The sequence below is a fragment of the Protomyctophum parallelum genome, assembly GCF_964188405.1.
Source record: "Protomyctophum parallelum genome assembly, chromosome: 16".
NCBI classification, from domain to species: Eukaryota; Metazoa; Chordata; class Actinopteri; order Myctophiformes; family Myctophidae; genus Protomyctophum; species Protomyctophum parallelum.
This window is the reverse complement of record NC_139711.1, coordinates 8,944,386-8,955,361: the sequence shown is the minus strand read 5'-3', so window position 1 is coordinate 8,955,361 and position 10,976 is coordinate 8,944,386. Positions and strand designations below refer to the sequence as shown.

The 10,976-nt window shown below is 40.7% G+C and overlaps 3 protein-coding genes across 5 annotated transcripts in view; 2 read left to right on the top strand and 1 right to left on the bottom strand.

Moving 5' to 3' along the window:
* LOC310873008 (septin-8-A-like) overlaps positions 1 to 1,040 on the bottom strand; it is an 18,861-nt gene extending 17,821 nt beyond the window's left edge. For 2 of the 3 annotated variants that reach the window (XM_083785257.1, XM_083785258.1), the window contains exon 1: positions 1,018 to 1,040. The gene's annotated coding sequence lies outside the window, so the exon portion shown is untranslated. The remainder of the gene's footprint in view (positions 1 to 1,017) is intronic. The other variant, XM_083785259.1, reaches the window with a different exon arrangement.
* Positions 493 to 2,459, top strand: sowahab (sosondowah ankyrin repeat domain family member Ab). The gene has a single exon (XM_083785256.1). It carries the CDS (start codon positions 540 to 542, stop codon positions 1,995 to 1,997), a length of 1,458 nt encoding a protein of 485 aa, XP_083641382.1. The 5' UTR covers positions 493 to 539; the 3' UTR covers positions 1,998 to 2,459.
* A 4,663-nt stretch (positions 2,460 to 7,122) lies between these two features.
* Positions 7,123 to 9,311, top strand: LOC310873405 (putative fibroblast growth factor 1; the record flags this gene model as incomplete). The annotated part of the gene is made up of 3 exons (XM_083785775.1): positions 7,123 to 7,291; positions 8,333 to 8,436; positions 9,123 to 9,311. 3 exons carry the CDS (start codon positions 7,123 to 7,125, stop codon positions 9,309 to 9,311), a joined length of 462 nt encoding a protein of 153 aa, XP_083641901.1.
* Between the last annotated feature and the right edge of the window lie 1,665 nt (positions 9,312 to 10,976).

Sequence of the window (10,976 nt, the reverse complement as noted above, 5' to 3'; positions counted from 1 at the left end):
AAGAATTTAACAATAATGTTCTTCCATTTTCTCTATTGTTGGCAGATCAGAAGAATATCGCCTATTATAAGAACAACAGGAAATATTGAATCTTTAGTGCGTCACAATCTTTTGGTGATTTCCATATATGGGATTGGGATGTGAGTCCAAAGCACAAGAGATAGTAGTCGTGACGTCACTTGAAAATACTTTTTTCCCTTCTAATTGAGGCCTTCCTTCCATAAATTCCAAAGATAAGACCAAAGATAAGATCAAAGTGACAGTGAGTGAGTGAGTGAGTGAGTGAGTGAGTGAGTGAGTGAGTGAGTGCTCAGTGACAGTGACAGTCAGACCTAGGGCTCCCGGGTGCACATCTTTCGTCAGGTCACACATATACGTGATACACCGGAAACAGCAGGTAGTTGCTGGGGATATCCCAGAGCAGCACCATAATAAAAGGACGGCACAAGAGGATAACGGCATCTCCCTGGATATAGCGGTAACGGACTTGATCATCAGTCTTTTAAATAACTTATCTTATTTCACATTAATTAAAGGAAATGGCGGCTTTCACGCAAGAAGATATTCTGACTTTTTTATTAGATCACGGAGGTAAAGTGAAGAACTCGGACTTACTGAACTATTTCAGACGTCAAATCAACAGCGGCGATCCCGCGGAAAAGCAACACAACAGAGATGTGTTTAAGAAGTTTGTGAACAGCGTTGCTGTCGTGAAGCAAGTGGACGGCGTCAAGTTTGTGGTCGTGAAGAAAAGATATCGTGACTTTGTTAAAGGGGGGATGATGGTCTCGGATGAGAGTGATGATGTTGGCCGTCAAAACACGTCTTTGATTTCAGCCACAGGCGGCATGGAGGAGCGGAGCGCTCCGAGACGCGAGTCCGACAAGATGCTTTATTCGGACATTGAGAACAACAATAGGCCTATGTGCTGCGCCTCAAACATAAATGGAAATTATTTAAGTGCTAACAACAAAGACATTGATCTGCACAATTCGGGCAAAGCCGAGATGCATTCACCATTTAACCTTAATAGCGTGGACGCCACCACGGTTAAGGTCCTCAACATCTCCAGTGATCAAACTTCATGCAGAACAAGGAGAAGTGGTGCTGTCTTTGCTGTCATTGCTGTGAAATCCCCCTCTCGCCCCACATCCACAGAATGCACAGATCCTGTGCTGGTGGACGTGACACAGGAGGGATTAAATCCCCCTTGGCCTCAGCCTAAAACTCAAGAGAAGCTAAACACGATTATGGCACCCAAAGCTCCCCTTGAAGCATCTGGGTCTGTTATGGTTATGGATGTCAAGTATCCAGGTTCGGAGCAAGATGAATGTAACTCTTCATACCTGTGTAGTAAAAACAGACAGACGGAGTCGGAGACAGAGATGCAAGAAGCACCAAGCTCTCCCCAGCCGAAGAGGCCACAAAACAAGACCACAAGACAAGGAGATGATGCCAAGGACTCAGAATCTGCGGTGCCATTGGAACCAATCGCCCATGAGTGGTTGGTGAAGTCTGCCACCGGGCTGTGGGGTCAACTCTACGGACTTCTGCTGCAGGACACCCAGTTGGCCGGGAAGAAAGACTTCATGTCAGGCTACACGGCTCTCCACTGGGCAGCCAAAGCCGGCAACTCTGACATGGTGCACAAGGTCATGGCTATCTCCAAGAAGAGAGGGACCTTCGTGGACATCAACAGCAAAACACATGGAGGCTACACACCACTGCACATCGCAACCATACATGGTCACCATGAAGTTATGCTGCTGCTTGTGCAAAGTTATGGGGCCAAGGTCAATATAAGAGATAATGATGGGAAGAAGCCATACCACTACCTGGGTGGCGTTGTGTCTTCTGAGGTCAAAGACCTTCTGGGATGGCTGCAGCCGTCACCGCAGGACAAAGACAGGACAGAACACGAGCTCCCCAAAGCTTTAAACACAATAAGCAAGCTTTTTCAGCCTCACATAGGACACAGAAAGAAACACAAACCATAGAACTTGTCAACTTGTTGAAGCTTATAGGGGAAAGAGGAACTTAACAAGGCAAGGAGCTATATCTTGTGCCACCCCTTTAACCCTTATCCCTAAACTAATTTGCCATGTTTTGCTATTTAAAAAAACCTTTTAAAATAGTTCAAATAGTTCAAACAAGCTCAAAAAATGTTTTTCAAAATAGTAAAAAATGGCAAATACGCAAGATGGAGCCCGAAGATGTTTAACTCAAAACCCTCTTCTATTAATCTCTTAATACGGACCTGCAAAACTATTGTTATGCCTTAGTTTATGTTTGTAATTGTGCGGTTTGTCTGGAATGCAGCACCCCTGGACTCCTGGATAAAAAATTCAGTTAGAGGTTTTGTACATAACTGTAGTTATTTTATAAATTATTGACACATTTCTTATTTTTTGGCAATAGCATTATCATGTTTTGTTAATTTATCAACTGTGTAACTAAAAAAATAAACCAATCATAATATCATACTATGAAGAAATAGGACACACACCAAGATAATTATGTAAGTGTGCTCTCTGTTGTTTAATATTAATATTTGCTGCATTTATGCACAAAATACATCTTGATCTAACCCACAACAGCTTCCACAACAGTTCATCAGATTGTTACGTATATTATGTCTGATGGATTCACAATAATTAGACAAACACAGCACAATCTCAGAGAAAATTGAATTACATAATCTTGTGAATTTAGTAGACCTAACAGTTTTACTCAAATGACGTGATGATTAAGTTGAGGCCAGAGAACAAGATGACTGCGACCAGACAAAATTACATTTAAAGTTTCTAAATGTATTAAACACAGAGAATATAGTACTGGTCACAGTACTAACCAGGAGATATAGTGGTATACACTCCTGTAAGTGTGATATGAATTAGTAAACAATGGAACATAATATTAATATATACCTACAATATATAGATTAGCTCTCCCTCAACAGTTGCATCTCACAGCTATCATGATCTGATAAAGCAGAGACCATGGCTCCACAAGTATATCAGTGCATTTACACATAGATGAATGAATCACTACCAACAGATAAAAGGTTGAGTATGTCAAACCTAAAAGGCATATAACACAGTATGTCATCTAGTAATCCTCAATCAACTCTAGACATTTAAAAAAAAGAAGATTATAGCCTGATTATTTATTTATTTTTCAACAGCATTATGTTTTGCCATTGTCTTATTTATCTCCTATGTAACTGAAAATAAACGTTTCATAAATTTGTACTATGAGAAGATGAACTGTGGTTTGTATGAACTGTGCTCGAACCGAAAGATATATTCTGTGTAGAGGGAAAAGATTAGGGCCCTGGGGTACTCCCATCTCAAATGTGTGAGTTTGAGTGTATAATGTAATTAATGTTTCACATTTATGTACAGTGCACACATTTATGCACAATGCACACAATATAATAGCTGTTGTTCATCAGAATTATATATTTTGTCTGATGGATGCCCAATATTTAGAAACACAGCCCAATCTGAGGCAGAGAAACCTAAATGTCATACAGTTTGTCAGTTAGACACTAGCCATTCTTATTATTTTTTCCCAGAAAGCTGCCTCTGACCATTATGAAAGAGGATAGACTGCACTAGGGGGTCCTTATTGCATGCGTGGGGGGCAGTTTATGCAGAACAGGCCGCCTGAATGGGAGGCATGCAGAATGCAACCATCGCATTAAATCATCTCCATTGTTTACTTGAAGGAGGCCCATTCGGTATTCATTCCCTTCTGGATATCAGTGGTTGAGATTTGTAGAACAAAACAAGACTTGTGGATTTGCAATTTTCACGTCTATAACATGCCCAAAATAGTTTACCGTAAATGTTGTCCAAAACCTTCAATTCAATGTTCACTCATGTTCAAGACTTGAAATTAATTCTTCCTAATTCATTATTTACTTTTTACACATTTTAGGCAAACCATATATATTTTATACTATAACCCAATTGTTGAATCAGACACTTGTAGAATATAAATATGGTGTGCATAGAAGTTAATCCAATTCAATTATTGATTCCTCAAACATCACACACCAAGGGGTAAAATACACGGACGGCATACAGTCTTTTAATCACTGCACTTAATTAGGCTTAGTTAGAAGAGTTCAACAGCCTTTCGAAGTCTAATTTGTAAAGAAAATAACAATAATAATAATAATGGTACAGGACAGGTTTGAACTCTGTCCTGACTCATATAAAAAACAATATCTTGTGACATTACAGAGGGAGACGATAGAAGCATATATAATACAGTGTGATAACAATGTCTTTTGTCTTCTGTGGAGGAAAAAAAGCTTATAATGATGCTGAGGAGAACATTGGTTTGCTCCTACAGATTTACGCATTCTTCTACTCCAACCATCCTCTTCAGCAGAAACAATACAAAGGCTACTGTCACTGTCAGTACTTTATCGTCACTGTCAGTGGTCCTCAAAGTGGGGTCCGGGGACCCCCAGGCATCTTTGACAGTGTTCCAGGGGTCCTCAGCAGTCAGCCAGCAACGATGAAAGGCCTCTGTCAAAAACATCAGAACCTACACTGAGTTTAACCTTTTAAACCCCATGACCAGAGTCCCCCAGGGCTCTGTAGTGTAGCCCCTCCTGTTTTCACTCTATACACTAAGCCCTATATCTTGCACCACCCCTTACCCCTAAACTTATTGTCTCCACCAGGCCGAAGGCATGGGGAGAGAGTATGTTTTGCACTCCGTCCGTCTGTCTGTCCGTGTGTCCGTCCGTCCGTGGGTGTGTCCGTCCATCCGTCTGTGAACAGCTAATCTCCGGCACCGTTAACCCGGTCGATGCCACATTTTGCACACACACTCCCTGGATGCCAACAATGAACCTCTGCCCCAAAATTTCCAGAACGGCCTGTTATAGCGCCACCAGGAGGCCACTTTGTGCAAAACAAGTTTTTGGACAGTACACCTACAGATTTTGTCCAAACATCACACAAATTGGTACACAGTCTCTCTAGAGCCATTCAACAAAATGGGTCTTTCAGATTTCTCAGACTCCATCCTGATTGGCTAAGATTGGCTTCCAAAGTTCGCAGGAGTGCTCAGTTTCAAACAAAATTCTGCAAATCATGAACACATCATGTGATTTCCGTGAAATTGTGCACGCACATTCCCACTAGGCCGAGGAAGAAATGCCACATTTTCAACTCAGCCTCATGGTGGCGCTATAACTGGACGAAAAGTGTTTTTTACCTCTAACTGCACTGATCTGTGGATAACTTTGTATGCCAACCAGGGGGGCAGTCAGCCAGATATTTCGTGAAGCCTCATTTGAAATCGGTAGTTCATATAATGTGCCTGTTGTGGCGCTGGACTGGACCCAAAAAGCCCCATAGCTCCATAGAGGCCCATGTATTTTGGCCCAACTTCACCTAGACTGTATTACCTTAATAAACATGGTCATGAATACTTTCTTCTTCCAGTCACTAGTTTAAAGTCTCATTTCTAATGTCATAATATTCTTTTTGGAAAATTATGGTCCCATTAATTAAAAAAATGACCATAAAGAAAAAAAAACATTGCGTATGTTCTGAGGGGCGTGGCTACCGTTACAGTCTATGATCGGGATTCCCCTCCCACTCGAGTCAAAATAAAAACCAACGGAGAAGAAGGGGGGAAGTCCCGCCTCGTTGTCTGGGCAGCCAATGGCCAGCTGGTCCAAAACGGAGCCAGCCAATGGCCAGCTGGTACCAAACGGATCTAGAAAGATGGCGACTTACAGTGCAGGAATAACAGGCTTCATTTTACGTCCATGTTAGACCCGGCGAACGCTTTGTCCATATTTTTTACAGTCTATGATGCCAACTCCCTAGAGGCCAAGGAAAAACCTTTGCCTGGAATTTTTCACGTCTGCTCTTTATAGCGCCACCAGGAGGCCGACATATGTAAAACACATTTTCTAATATTACTCCTTCAGATTTCATCCAAATTTCACACAAATCGGTACACATGCTCTCCATAGTCATGTGATCAATACAGGTTTGTTTGATTTCTCATAATCCACCCTCATTGGCTATGATTGGCTTCTAAACTTTTCAGGAGTAGCCCGCTTCAACGCCCGCTTCGCCTCAACGCGAAACTACTCAACGCGGCGTCCGATTGTGGTGAAACTGTGCATGCATATTCCCAGTAGGCTTTGGAAGACATGCCACTAGACCGTTTTCAAATCAGCCTGGTGGCGCTACAACATGCCAAGCCACGACACACACACACACACACACACACACACACACACACACACACGTTTATATTGCTCCTAAACATTTTGGCAAACATCACACACACACATTCCTATCCTCCTGGTGGAGACCTGTGCCCAGAAGGACACTTTTTCTAGTTTGCCATGTTTTACTATTTTAAAACATTTGAAAATAGTACAAAAAGCCTATCTACAAGCTAACAACGTGTAGTAAAAAATGGCAAATAAGTGGCGCAAGATGGAGTCCCATAGCCTACCATATAAATGTATTTCCAGGAAAAAGGATAGCCAAATAGTTCATCACCACACACTATAGATCTGCTTTTTCCCCCAGGATATGGATGGTAGGGTTTATTTATGTGGTAGGCCTATAGCCTCATTTTAAGAGATTCAACAGGTGCAGTGGAACAATTCAGTTTCAGATCTTCCTGAAGTTTAAGGATGTTCATATCTTTTGCTATATTAATATTGTTATTGTACAATGCGGCAGCCTATCCTTCAGGAGTGAAGTTATAACAATGTTTATCATTTAATTCTTAGATCAGCAGCTGTGAATTCGTACATTTTATCTGTCATTAAACGTAGGCTACAGTCTATATAGATCCAGATAGAACACGACTGAGGGTCAGCATGGTCAAACAAACTCGTGCTATGTGTCGTGTGTGTGTGTGTGTGTGTGTGTGTGTGTGTGTGTGTGTGTGTGTGTGTGTGCGTGCGTGTGCACGCCCCTCTTTGCGTGGTGGTCGGTGATCCGTATAGCCACTCTGCCTCTGGCGTAAAGAACCTTGTTGAATTCCACCGAGGATCGTTCCGACGAGTGCACGGAATTAATCCTTTGATAATAATAGGTCAGACCAGTTTTGGTAAGCTTTGAAAGGATGGCGAATGGAGAGGTGTTTGTTTCGGCAGCATCAGGGCCCATGAGGATCATGCATCAACAGGAGCACATGAAGCTTACTCGTCTGTACTGCATGAATGGCGGACATCACCTCCACATTCTGCCTGGCGGCACAGTGGGAGGCACCAGAGACGAGAATGACGTTCATAGTAAGATTGTCTGGACTCTGGAGGCTGTGTGTGCACTGTGCAAACCTGTCTGTGCATAACCACATCATCAGCTGCATTAAAATGTGTAATGCTACTGCATGGTGGGGGACCAATAGCCCTGCCCCTGGTCCAGTGCTTACAGCGAGTCTAGCTCTGACAGAGACTCGCTATAAGCACTGGACCAGGGCTAGGGGACCAAGAAGTATATCCAGCACAGTGTAGAAATAGCCTAGTAAGCCTACTCTATATATTTTAATAATATAATAATTTTAATATGTTGCTGATACTTTTAAAGTATCAGCATAAAATCTTCAAAATATTTCAAGATTTGTCTATGGAATGTACAGTATAAGGATTCAACTCCAAGTGATAATAAAACAAGTGATAATAAATAGCTATATTCAGATGTTTGTTCAGTAAAGAATAGCCTATAGGACTAGAACATATATAGGACTAGAATATATATAGGACTAGAACATACACATACAGGATAATTGTAAATTAAACAAAAATATCATCAGAAAGTTCGACATCGAACATATGTAGGCTATAGCTGAATGATATTTTGTGGGGTTATCTCAATTGTTGTTACTGTACATTTAACTATAGAGATTTTTTTAAACTGTAAGCAAACATTGAAAAAAGTAAGCAAGAGAAGATAAAGGACCCTCAGGCTACAATGATATCTGTGGCTACAATAGTTATTTCTCAGTAATATCAAATACAGTACAGTACATGCATACCAGAGATTCCCTGAGGTTCTTTTAATTCCTCAATAGCCTAAAAAAGCTACTGTCTATTCTTGTGTCGTGCTGACAAACCTGAAAAAACAGCAGTGATGGGATGGCAATCTCACAAAGAAACATAAACAAATTATTGATTATTGTTTGATTGATTGCATATACAAAGATGTATAAATAAAAACTCATAAGATACCACATTACTTCATTTTGGTCTGTTTATCGCCGTACAGATTTGTACCAACAAATGCCTATTGTCTATTTTGAACTTTGATTAAAAGTTTCATCTTCACTTGTACAGCTGTTCTCAGGTTGAGAGCTGTCGAGCGAGGGATTGTTGTCATCCAAGGAACTGAAGCAGGAAGATATTTGGCCATGAACGACCAAGGACGTTTGTACAGTTCAGTGAGTATCTCACGCTTTACACTAGTGCACAGCTCAGACGAGCTCAATAACAGCAGAAGAATGTCAGCACTCTTTTTGGAAGACGTACTAAAATGCAATACCACAATGTAGAAATATGTAAAGTATTCAAAACTACGTACAAAAGCATTGGCTTCAAAATATACTCATTATGCAGAATGGCTCATTTCACAAATTCTTTAAAAATATTTGACAAATATTTGGCAAATCTACAAGCTCCTGATTCATTATGAACACGTTGTGATCTTATAGATCAGCTCTTTTTGAATAGCTGAAACTAAAATAGGGCTTAATTGGTTCATCTTAATGTATGTTTTGTTTTGTAATAATAATCTAACTAAACAGTTTAAATAATCTATACTAGTAACTAATGCTGTCAAATAATTATATAGTGGAGTATAAAGTACTATATTTACAATAAATAATGTAAATATAAAAACATAAACAGTAAAGTCAAAGTACCTCAAACTTTTACTTAAGTAGCCTACAGTACCATGAGTAAATGTACTCAGTTACTTTCCACCACTGCAGATAGGCCATCTCAAACATGCTGGTGTGCTGCCCGTGCCTTCGGCAGAGCACATGCTTTCAGATAGCCTATCTGAATAAAAAGAACCTTAACGAATGCTGGTAATCTTTTTCTTCTTCCTATGATGGTATGATCCCAGGCTGCAGTAACTGATGAATGCTACTTCCTGGAGATGCTGGAAGAAAACCATTACAACACGTATCGGTCTGAGAGGTACAAGGAGCACACCTGGTATGTTGGGCTGAAGAAGAACGGGAAGCCAAAACTGGGCCCAAGAACCCACATCGGACAAAAAGCGATTTTCTTTTTGCCTCGGCGGCTGGAGTGAGGATGGCCTGTGGTCTACACCAGTGGTTCTCAACCTATGGATCGGGACCCTCAGGGGGGGTCCCCGATGGCAGTTAAGTGATATAACTAAACTGGTCAAATATTGGCCAAATTGTAGAAGTTGTAAAAGTATAAAAGCAGTTTGAATAAACAATGAGGTCTTAACAGGGCTTTTAAACCACGATGGAGAACCAAGCCATCCGTGCCGTCTTAGCTGGCCCGTGATACATATGTTGAGAAATGCCAGAAGGTTTCCTATTAATGACAAAGACTGTCAACAATTAATTATTGAATATACAAAAACAGGATTATGAGTTTAATCCTCATCCAAAATTGTGAAAATAGCCGATTACAAGCTCACATCACAATATAATGATAATGCGTGAGTGCTACAGGGAATAAAAGCATGGCAAAAAACAGCAATATGCAACAATCCATTTCATGGGACCCAGCTTGGCTAAACTAAAAGGGTCAAGTTAAAACTAGGTAAGAGAAAAAAATAAGAGAATGCTTTGTTAAAAAGGTAGGTTTTTATTCAATTTTAAAAGGACTGTGGTGCTCTCAGGTGCAAGGGGAGTTAGTTTCACAGACATGGGTCTGTGTGGCGGAGCTTGGTGTTGGGGACGGGAATAAGGTGGGTGTTGGAAGAGTGGAGGCTTCGAATGGCGGATTTAGGGCAGGGGAAGCTGGTGCTGAAGAAGGTACTGAAGTTATTGCACTGCCTCTGTGAAATCTGTGTGAGTGGAAGGTTGTGGTTTGAGAAACAGATTTTTGCGTTGTGAGCTTGTAGATATGCTATTTTCACTATTTATCTGTGGAATGTAAAAATATCAAATGTCAAATGTCAAATATGATTATTTTGGGGGGTCACAGTCTGAAAAGGTTGAGAACCACTAGTGTACTCTACACTACTACACCAGAACACCATCAACTCTACACTTCATGTCGAGGACTCAAAATTGACATGTACTGCATGCATTAGGCTGTGGACCCCCATTTGAAAAGATTTGTTGCCAGGGGCCCCATTAGAGAAGAATTGTGTTAGATTTAGTACAGAATTCTACAACTGTCTGTACTGTAGGTGGGAAGAGAGAATGATCATAGTCATTCAGAAATTAAACACTTTCCCCAGGTGTCTCTATTTTGGGCATATCATGATTCATAGCCAAAAACTAATTCAGTGTCACTGGAAGGAGGTTTGATGATCTGACACTGACTGCTGGTGAGTTATCTCAGTCAGACAGTTATAGACAAAGAGAAATAGTGCATGCACATCCTAATCACAGTCCAGGTGCTGGCAGATCAGCAATCAATAAGTCTTCACACTGGTTCCCAGCTCCACTATGTCACACTCTGGCATCACAATCTTACAGCAGTGGAACCGTGACACTAAAATAAAGTTTCAGTACATGGATTCCTTTGTCAAGTGAAATGACACTACTACAGTTTTCACTGACTTGTGATCTGTTAAATCTGTAATCCGGAACTTTATTTTAATGAATAATCAGACTCCGACATTGCTTGTAATACTTGACACTGCAGTTGTGTTCTTTACATTGTATTAACATACTCTACCATGCAGATTGGTCAAATAAAAATGTATTCTATAAAACAAAGAAAATGCTTTGCAGCTTTAACTATTGATCTGGTTCTGCTAATTATGCAC